Source organism: Hirundo rustica, chromosome 13, assembly GCF_015227805.2.
Source record: "Hirundo rustica isolate bHirRus1 chromosome 13, bHirRus1.pri.v3, whole genome shotgun sequence".
NCBI lineage: Eukaryota > Metazoa > Chordata > Aves > Passeriformes > Hirundinidae > Hirundo > Hirundo rustica.
Window position 1 is genome coordinate 3,565,160 of NC_053462.1, and position 20,304 is coordinate 3,585,463.

Below are 20,304 nucleotides of genomic sequence, written 5' to 3' on the forward strand. Positions count from 1 at the left end.
CTTCTCTGGTGAGAGGAAGAGCAATGCTGTGAGCACCAGCCCAGAGACCTCAGCAAAGAGCTCCTGGATCCTTCAGAGGTGGAGAAGAGGATGGGAGCAGAGATTCCAGTGCAGAGGACCAGCCCTGAATCCTTGCACACAACTGCAGAAAGTCCTTCTGCCTCCCCTGTTCCCACGGTCCCTCAGAGTGAACCACAAATCACCTCTGCACAGCGATGGGTTGTTCTTCTATCTGAGCACTGTGTGCAAACAGCTTCACAGCCATCCTTCCCTCCTTCCTGGGGGCTCCAGGGGCTGTGGGCAGTGCCAGCAGCAGGAAGCCCCCAGGGCCGCACACCCTCCCTGGGAATGCTTTCTGCTGTGGCTGCATGAGAGAGAAGCTAAAATGTGGAGTCTGGCACGCAAGTGGTGCAGCGTGTGCTCCCTGATCCTCTCCCGTCTGCCAGTCCCACGCCACATCCCCTGCCAGTCCCTACACCTGCAACACTCCATGACAGCCATCTGTCACAGTGAGCCGCGGTGACTCGCAGGCAGAGTGACATCAAAGCCACCGCTGTGGCATCCAGTCACTCCCGACAGTGCAGGCACCAAACCTGGGTCCCAATGTGCATAAGATATGGAGTGTGTAAACAGTTGGGACTGGAGCAGCACCAGCTGCAGTGCGAGCTGCAGACAGATTCTGGCTTTGGCGGTGGGAATGTAGAAATCTGTCACTGCTCCTCCAAACCTGAGTGAACCCCTGTGAGCAGAGGGATGTCACCAGCCTCTCATCATGACTGCAGAACAGAATATGAGCAGCCTGTGCCTGTGCCAAGCCATGCAGGTGGTCATTTGGTCTCCTTTGGGAGGCCCCTTAAAGCTCCCCAAGCACAAAAGAGTCTCCTAAAGGGGCTCTCACCTCAGCTGTGCTCTCTTCACCTGCTGCCTGTGTTGCTGCCTGGGTGGTTTAGCCAAGGGGAAGCCAATATCCAGGGGTAGCTCAAATCTGAGGGCTCAGATGAGGCCAGGGACTTTGATGTCCCTCCAAGCTCTGCTGAAGCCTGACGTGAGAAAGTGATGCCTCAGAGGCACAGATCAGAGAACAGGACTTCATTGGGCCAATCTGGAAGAGAAACAGGCCCAGCAAACGGCGAGGAGGTGCTGGGATCCTACACGGGCATGGACCACAGTCCTCCGTCAAATCCCAGAACGGCCCCAGCACAGCTGCCTCTCCAAGGGAGGGAGCGATGTGAGGGATGTGCCAGGACTGCATGAGAAGGAAGAACCTCTGCAATTCCTTTAATATGGTAGTATTTAAAAAAACCAAACACCACCACAAGCTGGATCCCTCCTCAGTCGCCTCTCTGGAGACACTGAGCGTGTGTTTTCCAGGCACGAGGATTTAACAAGAGCCATCTCCTACAGCTGTTGTTGAACATCCTCCTCGGTTACTGATAGAGGGTGGAAGTGCTTTCAGTCTCAAGTGCCATTAGCCCTGCTTCCTTCCAAATGCTGGACAGGCAAATTTATTGAGAATCTCTGTCTTTTCTGCATTTTAATAAGTCTCTTCATCACCATCTGCCTGGAGTGAGGTCTGCTGCTAGACCACAGACAGTGCCTGGTGATCACTTTGTTCCTCGCAGATGCTTTTTCTCCTGATGCCTTTTGCATCTTGCAATCCCCATGCTTTGAAATTTCCAGTGCTGTTTTCTGGGTTTCATGGCTGCCTTCTCCCTATCGAGGAAGATCCCTTGGCGTCTAGTTGGACCTGGCAAATCTGGATGCGTTTCTCAAGCAGGAGTGTGCTCAAGGAATCAACAAATCTGGGGCTCAGTCGGCTCCCTGGGCACAGGTTGAACGTGTACCGTGCCAGGGTGGCACAGCAACCTCAGTTCCTTGGTAGCCCCCTTCTGCACAGGGCTGTTAGGAAGGCCACCATGAGAAACTCCTCTCCCCAGCTAGGCACCCTGACAGCAACATCCCAGCATCTGTCCCCACACTGTGCTGCACCATGGCCATGGTGTGAGGACATGCAGGAACACACTGTGGCACCTGTCCCTGCTCACTGGAAGCCTCTGCACAAATCCACAGTGGGAACTCTGTGCAGGTCCTGCTCTTGGACCATCCTGTCTCTGGCCCTTTTCTTTCTTCATGGCCTTCAGGGGATTCAGCCTGAGAGCCTGGAAGCAGGTTTAGGTGATGGTGTGTATTTTAGGAAGGGATGTGAAGGATTTGGGGGCATAGCTCTGGAGACAGGGCTGGGGGACAGAGTCTCGGTGGTGGGTGAGCCGAGAAGGTTGCCGGCTGGTGATGGCTGCGTCCAGGAGGAGCAGTCAGAATTGTGCATGCTCTTTGTTGCTGCAGCGACCTCGGGCTCTGCTGCCATGCTCCAACACACTGCTCACAGTGCCACGCTCCCGCTGCATCCCAGGGGATGTCCTCCAGCCCGTGTGCTGGGGATCAGCCCTGCATGCTCACTCCAGCCTCTCTGCACATCCAGCTCGAACTCAGCGTTCTTCCCAAGCACCTTCCTGCCTTGTCGCTGCTCACCCCTTCCCACAGTGTTTCTTGTGGGGGTCCACAGCACCAGCCTTGTGTTTCAGCGTCTCCCTGGAACGAACTGCTCCGGGGGTCCCGCACGGGGCTGCTCCCACCAAACACCTCCCAGGCAGCGGGTTTGCACCGACGACTCGGGCTGGATCACCCTGGTGGGACTCCCTCCAGCTCAGGACATTCTGCGATCCCACGAGGGACCCTTCACCGCCCCGCCTCGCCGGCTGCCTCCCCGGTGACCTTTCCCCTGGTGCCGAAGGACGCTCCGGGGTGTCTGGGGGCAGCGCCGGGGCCGGATCGGGCCCGAGGCCGCCGGGAGCGAGCCGCGAGCCCGCAGCCGCCGGAGCGCCGAGGAGGGCCGGGCGCGGCGGAAGGCGGCGGGAGCGGGGCGGGCCCCGGGGGAGGCGGGCCGGGGAGGCCGGGCCGCGCTCAGGGCCGCGCCGGGCCGTGCCGGGGGGAGCGGGCGCGGGGCCGCGGCGCGGGCGGGGCGGGGGAGGCCCCGCACCCGGCGCTCCGGCAGGTGGCACTGGCCGCCTCCCCCGCGCCCCCCCCGAGCCGCGCCGCCGCGCTCAGTCCGCCGGCGCCGATGCTGCTGAGCGGAGCGGCCGGCTCGGAGCGCGGCGGCTGCAGCGGCGGGGCGGGGCCGGCGGGGCCCCGCAGTGCGTGGGCACCATGGCCCGCTGGCTCCGCGAACACCTGGGCTTCCGCAGCGCCCGGCCCGCGCCGCCCGCGCCGCCCAAGCCCGACTACCGCGCCGGGCCGCCGCCTCAGCCGCCCCTGCCGCCCGGGGGCGCGGCCGAGCCGCTGGCCGCCGCCCAGCCCGACATCGTGGCGGCCTACCGGCTGCAGAAGGAGCGCGACTTCGAGGACCCCTACAGCGGCCCGCCGCCCGCCGCCGCCGCCGCCCCCGACGGGCCCCGCTACGTCTCGCCCAAGCACCGGCTCATCAAAGTGGAGGCGGTGGAAAAGGTGACCGCCAGCCCCCCGCCGCCGCCGCCGGTGCCGGCCCCCCCCAGCTCGCCCCCGGCCGGCCCCGAACCGCCCGACGAGCCGCCGCAGGAGGTGAGTGACCGGACACGGGGCCGCGGTGCTCTCCCCGCGCTGTCCCGCCACTTGCGATGCCCCGAGTGACCGCGCCGGACCCTCGGCCCTTGCCGTGAGGAGCGGGACCAGGCTCCCAGGGGCGGGGGAGCCTGGGCGCCTCGGTCGCGGAGATGCCCTCGGTGGTCCCGCCAGGCTGTTGGCATCCACAATAAGGAGCAGGGTTAGGATCCTCGAGCGCCGAGGAGGGGGCACGACCAGGCTCCGCGGGGCTCCCGTGTCGCGTCCCCCGCTGCGCCCCGGCAGCACCGACATGCCGGGCGCAAATCAGCGTGTGTGAACGAGGGCGGCCCCGGCTTCTCCCCGCGGGAGGCAGGTATGATCCCCAGCGGGAAGCGCGCTCGCAGAGGAGCAAGAACCGTCTGCGATGCCCTCCGACGCTGGGGCCGGCGATCCTGGGCCTCCCACCGCTCCATGCCTGGCGGATCTCCCTCTGCCCGCCTGCCCGGGCTGCCCGTGCCAGCGGCGGTGGCCGGACCCCCAGAGATGCCGTGCTGCTTTGTCAGGGAGCCTCAGCGCCTCTTTGTCTGCCGCCCCCCGCCCCCCCCGCCGGCTTCTCCAGGGTTGGGAGCAGAGCCTGGAGATGCCGGTGCTGGCAAGGAGGCGAGAAACATCCCCGGTAAGAGGCAGGAGCTGAGCAGAAGCTCCCCATGGGGGCACAGGCTCTGAGTGGCACGGAGACCTGGTGGAGGATCAGCCCATCGGGGGCTGCGGCCGTTGGTGCCGGGCCTCGCTCTTGGAGGAGAAGCTGATGCGGGGACTGCGTAAATAAAGGCAGGAGGGGGTAATTAGTGCCCGCTAGCGCTGCTGCCTGCAAGACGGGGCTTGTCAGGCGAACTCCACGGGATTGCAGATCTGGCTGGCGGAGGGAATCGTGGATACAGTCACTGATGCCATCCGTGGTCCTGGCACTGCCGGGCGGCACAATGAAATGAGCACCGGAAAAATCTGCTAGAGAATGTTTTAAGCAGATAGATAAACCTGTTGCTGGTGTATCTTGGGATGTTGCCTGTACCGACTAATTGCTTTTGGGACATTTCTGGAGCAGCCCAGCAGAGCTCCCCTTTTGAGCTGGGTGAACTGGCTGCTGCAGGCAGCAGAGGGGCATGAGGAGGGTGGCACGGGTAGTAGGGACCAGCGGTGCCACCATGGTGCTGTGGTTTGCTGAGGCAGTCTGGACGGTTTTTTCTGTGGAACGTGTGTTATGGGATCAGAGCAGCAGCCTGGACTCGGGCTGTGATGTGCAAAGGGCTGAGCCAGAGCTGTGGGAAGCAGGGACTGCTGACAGGTACAGCCAGGCTGTTTGTGGATCCAAAGGCTGGGGAGAATCTGAGAAGTTTGGAGAAAAGTCAGAAGCTGGGATACATATGCTAGGCTGAAGAGGACCCTTCATTTTTCCAAGATAGGCAGTGATTAGATTACTGATAAGTCTCCTGCATGCCAGTGTAGGGAGGAGGCTTCTAATTCTTTAGGGCTCTGGTATGTGATGGACACAGAGCTCCAGAGCCCGGGCAAAACTGGAGTAAATGTGGAAGTATTTGATAGTGCTTACAGCTGTCCATTAATATAGTTTTCCTGGAGGAGCCGGGGAGCATCCACCATGTGGAGCAATTCTATTGGGCTGAAAAGCCCTTTGCAGCTCTCATCTACTGGGCTGAGCAGCAGGAGCATTTCCCAACTGCTCCAGCACCAGAGTGGCTCTTCCTGGAGGTGGTACAGGAGGATGGAAATGCCTGCTGGGGGCTTACTTCTGCTTGTGACGCTTGCTCTTGGTGATATCAGCTGTCTTGGAACAGGGAAGGGATACTGGAACTGGGCTGGAACCTCTGCTGAGATGATGGTTGTGCAGGAGGTTCAGTGCTCACAGACTTAGGAAGAGGCTGTGGGCACTCTTCCCTACCTGCTGCAGGTAGGGACTGCAGAGACTGCAGACCCCTTGGGTCGTGGTGATGCTGTAGATTAAAGGAGAAGTACAATTCTGTGTACAGACAAAGCTGCTGGAGCAGAGAGGGTTTTTGTTAATGACTGATGGGGAAAATCACTCTAATAAAATGTGCAGCCCTTGCAAGTGGGGACAATTAGGATGGATAGAAGTGGAAAGAGCAGTCACCAGTTCCTGATTGTGTGGTTTGGCTGAGACCATGTGGTTTGTTGTGGCTGGGGGCTGACTATGTTCCCTGGGCACCCTGTGCCTGCTGTAGCTGTTGTGCCTGTTCTGGAGAACGGAACGGGCAGGAACATCTTGGCACATCCTTCCTGGGCTGCACGATGCTTTGCTGCTGTAGCACGAGCCATCACATCTTTGTGCCTTCTGTGGGATCTGCAGCATCCTGTGGGGATGCATTAGAGTGAGCTCTGCAGTGGTTTGTGCTGCTTTCCAAACTCTGCTGGAAATGGTGTGGACAGCACAGGTTCTCCTCAGTCTGCTTGGTCTGTCAGGCCTTTCTCCACAGCAGTGGACAATGGACTGACCCTGGGCAGTTCACCCGAGCCAGGTGAATACTCTGGAGATGTCTTCCCTGCTGCGTTTGGATTAGGCATAAGAAGCAACACCACTGGGATGCAGTGGGGAGAGGTGCCTTGAGGGACCTCCTGCTGCCTGCACCCAGGGCATGCTTGAGGATGGGCTGGGGGATCTGTCTGAGGTCACCTTTGTCCCGTGCCCACTGGGACCAGTCGCTGCTGTTCTTGCGGGGAGTGCAGGGTCAGCGCCGCAGGGTGTGGGAACAGCCGGTCAGGAAGCTCTTGGGTGTGTGTCTTTCCTGTGAGAGCCTCCTTGAACTGAGTCATCTTACGCGATGCCGATGCTGTGCTGCCCGTCCCGCGTGCCCTCCTGTGCCATGGGCGCAGCCCTAGGCTCCCTGCCTGGCCCAGCCATCCCCTGTGGGCCATGGAGCAGACTCTTCGTAAAAGGTCAGTGCTGTGTTTGCTTTTGGGTTTGGCTTCAGTGTCTGCCAAAAGCCAGGCTGCCAGATGTGTAAAACTGGAGGAATTTTGCACCTGACGGTTTGCTCAATTTAACCAATCTTCTGAGGAGACCCCAAATGCACTTTATCTCCAGGGCGGGAAACTCGTTTTTAAGGTGGAGGATCTCCCCAGGAATCCTCTGCAAACCTCTGTGTAGAGTGGAACATCTTGTTGTGGCAGAAGGTCATGGCAGGTAGAATGTTTCTGGGCAAGATGGGACAAAGAACCCCAGCTCTGCTGTGGGATTTTGGTGTCTGAACTGTGAATGCACTTGAAGAGCTGTGATCTGTCACTTTCACTGGTGGGCAGCAAAAGCTGTTTGACTGTGAGAACCCAGCAATGATTTGGCTCTTTGCATTAATTTTGGTTTTTCTTTTTTTTTTTTTACTCTTATTGTTAGCGTATATAATAGAGCGAGACCAGCCTCAGTGCTGCAGCAGGGATCTGGATGTGCATTGCTGTGGCAGATAAACACGGGAAAAACACTGCTGCTCAAGCAGGATATGTGTCCAGGTGCCAGTAGTGCTTGGCTGCTCCCTGAAGGACAGGTCTGCACCAAGAGCTGCCCTGGGATGGTGGCTTTGCATGTCAGGCTTTTGCTTTTCACCCAAATTATTTGAAATCTAGCAAAGCTTGTGCTACGTATAAGCAGGCGACGCCTCCACAGCCGTGTGGTGGGATCGGCAGGCAGTGAGCAGCACCCTCAGCAACATGGAACATGAGCAAAGCATGGAAATGCCTGGCCTTTGACCAAAGTGTGGGGGCTTAGGGCACCCCTGGGAGCTGCCCTGCCAGAGGCTGTGGCCCCCTCCCGCTCTTGGGAGCAGCCGTTTGTCCTGTGGCTGCTGCCGAGAGCCCTGCATGGCTCATAAAGTCCAGTACTCAGATGAGGAAATGTCAGAGATGCAGTTTCCTGGGAAACCGTAATACGGCCCCATGTGCAAGGGCATTAGGATGTGCCCAGTAATTACAAGATCCCTGCTGTTTGCCCCGTTCCTGGCACTGGCTGGAGCCTCCAGTCCCTCAGTCACGGGGCTTGAGGTACCATTCTCGTGGGCTTGCTTATGCATCGTGAGGTTGTGATGCTCCTGGAGGCAGTAATTTCTTTCCCACCTTTTCTGTGGCTCTCTGCTGTAATATCTAACCATTTAAAAAACTAATGGATTTATGTTCTCATCACCCTACAGTTGGGAGACCTTGCTCCTATGAAGTGGCATCCCTGAGGCAGTGGAGAAGCAAACCAGGGTGGCAAACTCTCCCCAAACCTGAGGAGCTTGCCTCTAATCAGAGCCATTTGCTCTGGATCCAAGCTGAACCCAGCAAACCACATCCTCTGCCAGCAGAGTCCATCTAATCTCTGCTGAGTACGCCTGCAGACTTCTGCAGGCAAAATACTCAGTTTTCAGGGTCTTGACAGAGACCTGTTAGGACTCTCCACCATCCTCTGCTTTCTAGACCTGGAAGCGTCTGTGTGGGGGCCACTCCGTGAGCCTGCTGGAGCTCATGTGTTCTTTTCTGGGAAGCCAGACCTAAACAGGAGGAAATACATTTGGAAATAAGGTTTGGCTTGATGATCTTGAAGATCTTTTCCAACCTTAATAAATCTATGACCGTGACCGCTGCATGCAGGGAAGCCTCTCAGGCTGAAGCTGCTGTGTGTGTATTGACACAGAGGGAGGGTCCAGGACTGGTACCAGCAGCAAGATAGTTCTGTGCCTGGGGGCTGGCTGCTCCTGCAGCTCTGTCCTGGCTTGCTTCCCCCTGCCTGGGGTGGAGCCAGTGCTCTGACACCATCTGTCCTCTGCCACCTTGCTGAGGGGTGAGAACATCTGCAATTCCCATGTCTGAACCCTGTTCTACTCCCAGGGGCAGCTGGCATGTGATCTGGGCATGATCAGCTTCTTGCTCGTGCCCTGGTGTGGAGGGACCTGGCTTGGAGAGCTGACCCAGTTCCCCCTGCATTGGCTGCCCGTGGAGCTGGGACATTTAGGGAGGAGGTGGTGAACCAGACGTGGAGAGCCGTGTGCCTCATGTAGCTCACAGGGATGCCAAGTCTTGGGACTGCATGGAGGTGTTTACAGTTCCAGTTCCTGTTCCCTTTTCCTGCTGAGTTTTCTGTCACAGGCTATTGTTGGGCATTTTGCGCAGGAAGGAGAGAGAAATCTTTTGTTTTAAGCTGATTATTGGAGCTGCAGAGGAATGTGTGAGCAGCCATGGTCGCCGTGGCTGGCCAGGAGCAGCGGCAGCATAGTGGTGAGGATGGTGCCTGGCACCAGGTGGGATTAGGCCACACCATGCTTGGGACATTTGGTCTTTCTGTGGGACATCTGCACAGCCCATATTTTGGTAGCAAATTCCCCCAAGCAGGGTGTTTGTGTCCTAGTAGGTGACCAGACCCTGCTAAGGTGCTTGGGTACTGTTGAGTGCTGCTGGAAACATTGCCTGGCCCCACCTTAGGAGCAGGCTTTGGGGCTGGAGGTGAGATGTACAGCTCCAGGCTTCTTGGGGACTGCAGTGTCATGTGATGGGGTGCTCTGACTGGGAAGCTGGTGAGATGCTAGAGCAGGCATGTGGCTCCAGTGCTGGAGGGGACTGAGCTCTGAGACATGCCCCATATCCTTCTGCAGGATCCTCTCCTTTTCACTAATAAGCATAACTCTCAGGAATTTAGTGCTGACCCTGTGACATAGCACTTGAGAAGCTCCTGGTTGTGCTTTCCTGGAGGAAGGTTCTATCTTGTCTTACTTAGGATGTATCTGGGGATGCTGTGGAGGCCTGGGAAGGAGTGGAGAGGAAGCCATAGGCTATTCTTAGCCCTTTTGTTAGAAAAGCTCTTCAGTGAGTGCACAGGAGCCCTGTAAAATAACCAGTGAGTTCCTAGTTGAGCCAGTGCCAGCTGACACCCCTCTTTTGGGATCTGTGCCCCTTCTCCACCTTGAGAAAGGAGATGTGGCTGTGTGCAGGAGAGCATCTGTGTGCCGTGGAGGGGTACTGCACTGCTGGCAGCCCTGCACCGCGGTGGGGACGTGGCCAGGGCATGTGTGTGGGTGCTGGCAGTTGGGGCCTGATGGTGAGGGAGGGGCAGGGCTGCCTTCTGCTCTGCTTGGCTCCACCTCAGCTTTCAGGACAAAGGCTGGAGCATTTCCACAGCCGAGTGCTGGTGCCTGGAAAGCTGTCAGCTGCCTGCAGGGCTCTGCACAGCTGCCATGGTGTGGGTTTGGGTTCTCGGTGGCTGCTCTGGCTGCTGCTGGAGGAGCTCATGGTGAGCTCTGCCTTCCACCTCCCAGTAAAGGCAGAGAGTGCCTTAACCCTTTTGTTATTCTTCCCCTCTTCCAGCTGGCTGTCCTGGAGGACTACGCAGATCCCTTTGATGCGGCACAGGTGGCAGGTAGCCAGGCAGGGCTGGAGAAGGTGATGGAGAATGACGGATATATGGAGCCATATGAAGCCCAAAAGATGATGGCTGGTAAGGTGGAAGGTGTCACGCAAAGGCCACTCTGTACAGCTCTGACTTTGGTGGCCACTGTTCTCTGTTCCTTGCAGCCTGTGTCAGCATCGGCTCCCCCACATAAGGCAAACCTGGGTGATGGTTGTGGTGGGGAACAGCCATTTTGCAGGCAAATTTTCCCAGCTTTATCCTTGTGCACTGGATTTGCAAGAGCACGCAGGAGCTGTCTGAGCACTACAGACACATCTCTCCCTGGGATGCTGTCCCCCAGGACCCCAATTGCCAGGCTGAGCCAGGAGAGACCTGACATTCCATGCATCTGGCTTAAAACTAAGATGGATGTGGGAGCTATTTAATTCAGTTAGGACTGGACCAGAACATGCTGTGTCTGCTGCAGCAGCGGGGCCCCCAATGGGACTGTCTAGGGCTGGAAAGCTGGCGAGCTGGGAGCATGTGCTCCTGAAGGAAGTGCTCAGGGTCACCATGCTGACTCTGGCTCTGCTTTGCAGCTCTGTGGTTTTCCTGGAGCAAGTTTCTGGAAAGCTCATGTGGCTTTTTGAAGTAGACCATTATAATTCTTGGAAAAACCAGCAAGCAATGGAGAGGCTGCTTGTGCCTGTGGGAGAAACTTTGGCTTGAGAGAGGGGCATTTTATTAAACCAACCACTTGGGGTGTCCAGGGGAGAAACCCAGCCTCAGTGCTTGCGGGAAGTCGGGCTTGGGGTACTCTGTCCCCCTGGACCCCATTTTGCCAGGCTGCCCAGGAGTGGGGGTGTGGTACCGTGGGAATCTTGGTGCTGCTGAGCAGCTCTCCTGCTTCTGGCAGCTCCTCACTGTTTCCTCCTCTGCTGATGCTCCCTACCCCATTTCACCCACGGGTGACATTGAGCCCCATCATCTAGCACAGTTCTGGGGACCATGGCTGTATTGGGCAGAAGGCTCATGGTCTTTTCCCTCTTCTCTGGACAGAGATCCGCCAGAAGGGCTTACGGGAGGCTCCTGCCCGGCCGCTGCACCTCTACGACACTCCGTATGAGCCTGTGCTGGACACGGACAGTGACTGCTCAGCTTGCCCCAGGCCCAGGGAGTCCCGGCTGCCCGAGGATGATGAGCGGCCCCCAGAGGAATATGACCAGCCCTGGGAATGGAAGAAGGAGCGGATCTCCAAAGCCTTTGCAGGTGAGTGATGGGAGCAGCCATAAAGCAAACACTTCTTGTGAAGCTGAATCTTTGGGGGTCAATAATGTTGGTTTCTGCATTTCCATAGCTCAGGGAATGCTTGTGCTCTTGCAGAAGCTGTTTGAGCAGGGAGCCAGGCTGGACAGAGTGAGGGACAGAGCTGCTTTGGTAACCTGTTCAACACCTGTCTTCCACTGCCTGTTCCATGCTCCGATCACAGCCTCTGGTGCAAATTAACACCCTCAACCTTGCATTGCAGGGGTAGGTTCAACCTTGGGCTCAGGTTCAACCTCCTTCCTCAGGGCAGGAGGATACCCAAGGAGTCTTCGTCCAGGCTTCATCCAGTCCCCCTGACCTATTTATCCGTGCTGTGGGATCAATTGCGTTTGTGTTTGGTAATGAGGAAATCCATGCTGTGCATTAGCGCTGGCTCCTTGCCGGTGCTGGCTAATTGCTACGCTCTTATCTAGGATGCATTTTAATTGCAGCATTGTGTGTCTGCTGCAGCTGGTGCTGAGGGTGCTCAGGCTGGTGGCACTCTGTGGAGATGATGGCGCAGAGAGATGTGGAAATTTGGGTTTGGAGAGCGGTTCACCTTTTGGGTTTGGACACTGCAAGCTGGAGATGTGTGTGCTGAGCTCAGTGCCACAGTGCCTACTTGTGCTTGGGGCTGCCAGGTCGCACAGCACCCTGTGCCGAGGATTTGGTGTGTTGGGCTCCATCGTGGAACGCCATGCTCTGCTGGTCCGGGTTTGTGCTGAAGTGTCTGTGCTCTGGAAGAGCTGCCTTGCTTGATATCCCTGGGTGGAGGTGGTATGTTCACAGGTCTGGCTCACATGTAGATGCATGTGGGTGCTGCCCAGGGTGCTTCAGGCCTGCTTTGAGTCCCAAGGGAATCAGGTTGCTGTTCCCTGGGCCACACTGGGACCTGCTGCCTGTTTTTTTCTGAAGCCAGAGCAGATCCTGCTGTTTCTCATGGGCTTTTTTTCTCTCCAGTGATGCCAAAATATCTCTGCTGGCCCATTCCCCCATCTGGGGGTCTGTGGGACCCCTGCTGATGGGCAGCTGTTACTGGCACAGGGCTGCAACCCAGTGGTGCCTGGCAGGGAATGTGAACCCTATGGATCGCTGGGAGGTACCTAGGGCAGGACAAATGGCAATGGGATGCTTGTCCAAGACCCCCAGACAGACAAGGATGTGGAACGGAGTGATTGCGGCTTCCCCAAACCCCAGAGAGGGTTGGCTGGAAAAACTAATGGAGGAGCAGGGTCTCTCCATTGGGAATGTGCCCCACCTCAGGCCTGTCCCTGCTTGGTACTGTGGAGGGGATGAGATGGCCAAGCTGGTGTAGGGCTCATGGGAATTCAGTCCTCAGGTCTTTCCCCCCAGAACTGCTCTCCTTCTCTGTGGGCCTCTGGTGTTGCTGATGGTTTTTTCTAAACCCTTTCTTTCTCTCTCTTTCTCTCTCTTTCCCACACCCTCCCCACCCCCCATCCAGTTGAAATCAAGGTCATTAAAGACCTGCCATGGCCCCCGCCGGTGGGACAGCTGGACAGCAGTGAAAGCCCCCTGGATGGGGAGGCTGGTGCCCCCATCCCTCCGCAGCACAGCTACGAAGACGCCAATGGTGGGTCTTGCGTGACAGCGGCGTGTCCGGGGGGGCTGCAGCTGATGCTTGCTGTGACTCTGGACCGCTGTGATGCCTCGGGGCTTACCCTGGGCAGTGCCAGACACGATCCTCCTCCTCTGCCCTCCCCCAGCTCCTCCTGGCCCCTTCAGCTGTCATGTGCTGGACACCATGTGTTTGTCCTGCTGCACCTTCCTGCTGCAAAGAGGCACAAGCTCTTCAGAGCCTCTTTGCTCGGAGCAGCAGAGCTGCTCTGAGGGATTATTCCATGGCATGGCAGAGTCGTTACTGTCCCTTTTGTTCTCTCCTCTTTGCCTCTAAATTCCCATGGTCTGATGACTGCTTTTAAGGTCTTCTCAACAACTGCACTGAGTATTTAGCTGATGTTTTGTTGTGTCTTTTAGTGCCCAGGTCCCTTACAGGTGTGTTAGCAACTAGTTCAGATCCCAGTGCTGAAGCTGGGGCTGTTTTTTCCCTTCTTCATCATTTAGCACTGCTCCATTTCCTCTGCTGTTTTATTACGTTGCTGCTTAGTGTCAGGAGGTCCCTGTGGATTCTCCATTCTGGCTTTTGCTATCATGAGCAGCCAAATCTCCCAGGTACACTTTGTCATCTCAGTTTTGCCTTGTTGTGAAGCCTTTTTTTGTGTGTGCTGAGCACAGAGCCCCTAGGTAAATCCCCTTTGGATGCTGCTGGCAGTCTCACGAAAGCCAAATATTGCTGCTTCTCTTTTAACCCTTTATTAATATTTTAAGGACCTTGCTCTTATGCTGTGGTGAATTAGTATTTTGCCAAGAGCATTAGGTGGGGGGAGTTTGTGGAAAGCCGTGATGGATTTGTTACCAGTGGGGAACTGGGATGTGAGCTGTGCCTTTTCCTGGTGTAGCGGCATGCCCTGCCTGCCTGTGTGTCACTAACGCTCTCCGGGTGGGCACTGCGACGTGCCAGGTGCACGTGTCTGATTCCCTTATCTGCAGTTACCCAGATCCCTGCAGAGCTTCGTAAGACAAAGCCAGTGTGGCCTTTGCTGCCTCCTGGGTGGGCTTGAGCACAGGCTGCAGGTGATGCCTTATTTTGGTGCTGATGGTGGGGGCACTCGAGAGCTGCTCTGCCCGGGCTTTGTTGGGTATTTCGCAAATTTGTAGAGATGCTGCAGGCTGAGATCAGTCCTGAAGAAGAAAGGTCTTGGGAGGTGGGGACTTTCTGATCCTCTTCCTGCAATGAATGCAGGTGTCAAGAAAAATTAAGCTCTTTGTTATGCAGCCTCTTCTTTTCCCCCATCATTTTTTATCCTCACAGTCGCTCTGACACGCATCCTGCTCCTGATGAACACATCAGTTTGTAATTTTTCTTGGTTTTAGCAACCGAGAGTCTCTTTTTTTCCCTCTGACTTGCTTTGCTTTGTTGTGTTAAGTTTATCTTGCCAGAGTTTTGTCTCATTTTCTATTTCCCTTGTCTGGGGGGTGACTTGAATGTCTTGAAGGATGTCTTCTTCCTCCTAAGGGCTTGTTTTTAATATCCTGTTTAATCATTCACATGCCTCTGTCTCCTTCTGACAGGTGCAATGCATTTCTTTTGAGCCTGTAATGCAATGACTTTGTGCCGCCAGCAAACACTTGGGCTGTTTGATTGTCTGGCTTTTTAATGATTGCCCCAAATTTTTAAGGTGATGAGTTGAAATTGAAGCCTGTGTGTGATGTACAAGGGTGAGCATGGTTGGGGAAAAGCCAGAGCGCTACAGAAGCAGGGCTTGTTGAGCCATAATGCCGGGCACCTCCTCCTTGAGCTGTGCTCAGGGTGGTTTATGCCACGCTAAGCTGCAGGGGATTGTGGCTGGGTTTGTTGGATTTTGGCTGCTTTCCCCTCCTTGCAGTGTGTGTGGGGGGCTGGAGTCCTGCTCACCTGCATAGGGCCTGAACAAGGTGTCACTCAAACAGCTGCCTTAGAGGATGCTCTGCTAGAGAGGAAATCATCCCTCTGGCTATTTTTTGCCTCCCCCTCCAGCAGCCAGGAAGCACGGGAGTCCTGTCTGGAGCATTCCAATAGTCCTAGGGCATTTCTGGGCTCGGCTGCCTCTGGGGTGACTGTGCTGCCACGGTGTCAGCCCCTGGCAGCCCCGCACTGTGGCAGCTCTGCCTGATCGATAAGTAATTTGTGCAAGGGGGTTGGTGCTGCAGGGAGCAATAATGAACTCTCGGGAAGAAGGAGAAACAATATTGTTATGTTGAAATCATCCTGCGTGGAAATAACAGGCAGTGGGAGGCCAGGTCCCTGGGGCACGGCTCGGTCAATCCCTCGCACTCATGGCCATGGCTGGGCTGGTGACAGGCAGGTGGCAGCATCAGAGAGGTACCTGCTGTCAATATATCTCCTTGCAACCTCAGGGAATTGTTTTTTCACCCCGTGTTTATTTGTGCCAGCAGGAATGTGTCCATCGGTTCCAAACTGACTGCTTCCATTAGCTCCCTCTTCTTTTTTTAAAATTTAATTTTTTCCTCTGAGATTGGGGGACCTCTTCTTGCTGCATCTCACTTAACTCTGTACCACAGCCACCGAATCTATTTTTGCATTAGCAAAGCCTCCTGAGCTTTTGAAACCTCCTGGAAATGTCTTCCATGGGCTCAGCTACTGGCTCCAGGCCTGGCGAGGTGGGGACCCAGCCTGGGCTCTGCAGTGAGCAGCAGCCCAAGAGCTGCCCTAGCCTTGCTTAGACCGGAGGGATGGGGCAGTATGAGGTGACCCAGTGTGATGTAAGTGGCTCTGGCTCTTCCTGCCAGATGAGGTTAGGATCCCAGCCTGTGATGCGTGTCTGTCTTGCAGGTCCATCGGAGGGGCTGGGGTACGGCCGCACCTCGCCCTGCAGGGAGGAGAAGGCCAGGGCTGTCCTCAGGCATGGCTCCAGCAGCCTCAAGAGCACAAAGACGCTGACCGCTGAGCCTGGCCCCTTTGTCGGGGAGAGGATTGACCCTGCCCTGCCCCTGGAGAGCCAGTGGTGAGTCCTGCCTGCCCGGAGTGGCCGCCTGACCCTTGCACCTGACTAGGGAGCCCTGTGGTCGCTCCATGAGGAGCCCTGGGGCAGACTTGCTTCTTCCTTTCTTCCTTGGCTCCACATTTCAGCCTGTTTGTCCCTGCCCCTTGTGTCCCACCCCGTTCCCGTGGTGTCTGCTCTGTGCCCAGCACAGCCCATCCCTCTCCCCCTGCAGCTGGTACCACGGGGCCATCAGCCGGACGGACGCAGAGACGCTGCTGAGGCTGTGCAAGGAGGCCAGTTACCTGGTGCGCAACAGCGAGACCAGCAAGAACGACTTCTCCCTCTCCTTGAAGTGAGTGAGCCTGGCAGGGCTGGGGGGTTGTGCACCCATGGCAGAGGTGACCAGGTGCCTTAGGGTGGGTGCCCCAAGTGAATTGTGCCCATGCTATAATTGGCTAATGGGATGACCACGAGTGGGCAAAAATGGCTGCAGTATGAAATCCACACTTTCCTGTGATGTGGCACAGGTTTCTGGTTTGGTGTCTGGCAAGAACATCTCTCAGGAAGATCTGGAGGCCCACTGCTTTTCCTTGGCAGTGCTAATAATCCCTCAGATGGATGAGGTTATGTGCCTTACTTCTCAGTCTTACATGAGCACTTATGTGCCTTTTTTTGTAGCTTAGTATCAAGGGAAAAGGAAGTTTTTATGAACCCCTTGTTGATGGAAATGTGGGTAGCCATCCTTGCCTCCCCAGCCCACAGATCCATTGCACAGCTGTAGAGAGGGCTTTACCCTGCTCCGGTTTGCCAGTAGGGAAACCTCATCCCCACAGCACAGCTTGGTTTCTGCTTGGGTGTTTTGGGGAATCTTTACATAGTCCCCAAGTTTTCCAGATTCCCTGAATGCCAAAATCGCATGAAGCATCTCTGCATGTGTCCTGACAGGGGGAACTGCCCACAGCTCCTCATCCAGCTCTATCCTGGCTCTTGGGGCAGCACGAATCCACAAAATCAAAGCTGCTACTGTCTGAAGATGATGATGGATGAGCAAATACCTTCTTGCTCTTCTGCTGGACAGCTATATTAGCTCTGTTCCTGCCAGATGGGAAACAAGTATTCATTGAGCACTTCAGCTATCTCTGCCCAACAACAGGCCCTGCAACCCTGCGCTTTTCTCAGTATACTTTGAGTTTCCCCAGTGGTCTCTCTACCTGCATTGCTCCCTAGGGGTTTCAGTCTCTCTATTTCCCAGTGGCACAATTGTGAATTAGATTGCTCTGTCTCCCTCCACATTTTTTTCACTCATTTTGTTGCCGTCAGCACCAAAGCGGGGCAGGAGCTCCACTGAAAATACAGTTTCTTCCTTCTGCATTTAGAGCTTTCAGATCAGCCAACAAACACTTCTGGAAGAGCTTCTTCCTTTCCCTTTTTTTTGTCAGAATTTTTACTGATGTTTTAATTTTCTGTGTTTTTTCCTTGTCCTGGCTTATGAGCCATTTTGGAGCAGCAGCTTCTTCTGGTTGGTGAGCTGCTTTTGAAGCTGCGAGAGGTCTCACCATCACCTTGTGAGTGGCATTAGCCAGCACGTGTGTTGGAGAGCCTGGGAGGTGGCATTCCATCAATGAAGGTGGCTTTCCATCACCTCTACACAAGGCAGTCACCTGTTTCTTAGTGGTTTTTCCCTTACTTCTTGCCGTCATCCTTACTCCTATGGCAAGATCCTCCTCTCAGATGGCATGTGTGGCTAGGCCATTGTGAGCAGCAGCATCCCACCTTCCCCAGTCCATCAAGGAGTTGCTTGGGCATTGCCTGTCCTTGCAGAGTTTGTGGAGAACCCACAGCCCTGGGAGCAGGATTTTTACTCCACTGCCTTTCTCTGTAGAGCCTGTTCAAGGAAGATCCCCTGGGATGCTTTTTATATAGCTGATAGCTGTAAGTTGGCTGTCTGCAGCTCTCTCTATTATTTTTTTTTTAATTCTTTTTTTTTTTTTTCCTTGAGGAACGAGGCACAGCCAAAGAGATGGTCTGAAAAGCGTTCCAGTGCTGACCTAGAGTTCTTTGGTGTTGCTTTAGAGGAAAATATGCACAAGAGAGAGCAGCCAGGAGCAGGTCAGGTAGCTGGAAGGATCTACCCTTGACATGACAATCCCGGCTGGTCTAGGCAGCCCCGTGCTGCCTGTCATGGACAGCGTCATGTCATTGCCTCAGATGCTTGGAGAGTGAGTCCCTCCTGGCTTGTGCCTCCATGAGAGTGGCTGAGGCCACACTGCAAAGCTTTGTGTCTTTCCTTGTGCCTGCAAAGGTGCTCAGCAGGAGCAGCAGCCGCCCCTTGTCCTGGCTGCTGGTGTTTGCAGCCTGTTCCCTCGGCCATCCCTCCAGGGGTGCGATCTCATCACATCCCTGAGCTTGTGACAAAAGCCTGTGGAACAATTTGGTCAAAACACAACCAGTATCATCTCCCCATGGTTCCGCGTGGCAGCACTCCGGTCCCCTGCCACTGGGACACAAGACACGGCCAAGCTATTCCTTTTCCTCAGCCTGTGTTGGGGGACTGTGGCTGTCTCCCAGGACAGCTGGCTCCTTGCTTCTGTCTCTAAATGGATTGCAAACCTATTCTGCTAATGCAGCTGGGCTGTCCATTATGGCCCGTCTCCAGCCGGGGGGATGGGGCCGGGCTGTGCAGCACTAGAAGCAGCTCAGCATCACTGATGAGGTCCTGTCTGCTTTTAAGTCATCAATATTTTGCCATAATGTGCAATCCAGACGCTGCAGACAGGCTGCGGCTCTCCTCGGAGACGCAAATTAATAGCAACAGGGCCATTAGTCCGTCACTTGGAATCAGCGTTTGTGGCAGGATCTGCCTGCACAGCTTGGCGTGGCTTGGTGCCCGTGCTGTGCCGGGAAATGGTCTTGCTACGCTGGGCGGGTTTTATGGAGCCTGCAGCAGTGGCATGGGGAGAGAGGGAAGGAGAAAATCCTTTGGCTGTGCGCCAAAGGAGAAAAACCCGATTTGCCACGGTGAGGCTGGCGATCCGGGAGCTGAAGTTCTTCTAGGAGCTGAGGGGGCTCCCGTGAGAGAGACAGAGCAGTTGCAAAAGGGGCTTTGTCACATGCATAGAGCAAAAGCCACTATCCCTTTGTGACCCTACAGCAAGTGTCCCTCCTGCTCTTGCCCAGATGATGCCTTCCCTACCCATGCACACCCCAGGTGGGCCCTACACACCCCACTGCTTGGCCATGCTCGCCAAGGGGACACAGTGCAGCATTGTTGGCCATGTCCCTCCTTTGCTCTGTGGGCTTTGTTGGAGTCAGCCAGGAGCAGGATGGTGGAGGCAGGGCCGTGGCTGCAGACAGGAGCCAGCAGTGTCCCCCGCAGCTGCAGGGACAGGCTGCCTGTGCCAGAGGCTCAGGAGATGAGGGGAGGCTGGGGCCAACTGTATCCCCTAACCCTGCCTTGATCTGTCTTTGCAGGAGCAGCCAGGGCTTCATGCACATGAAACTGTCCCGGACACAGGAGAACAAGTACGTGCTGGGCCAGCACAGCCCGCCCTTTGACAGCGTGCCGGAGATCATCCATCACTACGCCAGCCGCAAGCTGCCCATCAAGGGGGCTGAGCACATGTCCTTGCTTTACCCGGTGGCTATCCGCACCCTATAGTAATCACCCCCATGAGCCAGGCTCAAGGCTGGGTGCACCCAAAACTGGCCCATCCACAGGGCTGAGTGCCGCCGTGCCAAGGATGGGCTCCAGACCGTCAGCCCATGAGCAGCTCGCTGGGCACAGCCAGTGCTGTAGGGGATTGCTGCAGCCAGGCCCCTCGTCCTGCTCTCCCAGGGGCTCCCGTGCGCTGGTTTGTGTTCTGGCGTGGCACTGGAAGGACCCCCTGTGCGAGGAGCTGAGTGGGGCTCGCCGGCTGTCCACACCTCCACACCTGCCTCCTTGGCAGAGCTTGGGATGCCAGGACTGGAGCTGGGACCTTGGAGAGTCCAGGGAGGGGGGCAGTGTGTGCGAGTATGGGAATAAATCATCCGGTAGCAGGCCTGAGGTACCTCCATGAGGGTGCCTAGCTCTGCCCATGAGAGACGAAACAGCTGTGCCTGCAGGTAAGGAGGCTGGCAGGAGTGAGCAGGACCTGCCTGGGGCCAGCGAGGCACACAGGGTGCGAGGCAGGCTGCCCTCACCTGCACCAGTGCTCAGTACTCACTGCCATCCTTTGCCAAACGTAAATAGTGACCGGCCTTGGCCATGTGTGCAGCACCACTGCCTAATAAAGCGGTGCATGGTTGTCTCCTGCTTCATGGAACTCTGTGCCCACATCCCACCACGAGTTGGGGATCAGTGTAGCAAAACAGTGGAAAGGGAAATTTTGTTATACAAAAGCTGTAAGGGAACTGATTTTCCCTGTGCCGTTGCATACACTGAGATGGGCGTGCCATCCAGCCAATGCACTCCTCTGAGACACAGGGGACAAAGAATGC

The 20,304-nt window shown here is 56.1% G+C and overlaps 1 protein-coding gene across 1 annotated transcript; it reads left to right on the forward strand.

Moving 5' to 3' along the window:
- Positions 1 to 3,118: 3,118 nt before the first annotated feature.
- On the forward strand, positions 3,119 to 20,129 carry LOC120758962 (SH2 domain-containing adapter protein F-like). Its single transcript, XM_040077764.1, is given in 8 exon segments — positions 3,119 to 3,164; positions 3,167 to 3,594; positions 9,937 to 10,066; positions 11,018 to 11,227; positions 12,726 to 12,854; positions 15,675 to 15,846; positions 16,058 to 16,177; positions 19,297 to 20,129. Coding segments are annotated over 8 exon segments (1,422 nt in total). The 3' UTR covers positions 19,484 to 20,129.
- The last annotated feature ends 175 nt before the right edge of the window (positions 20,130 to 20,304 follow it).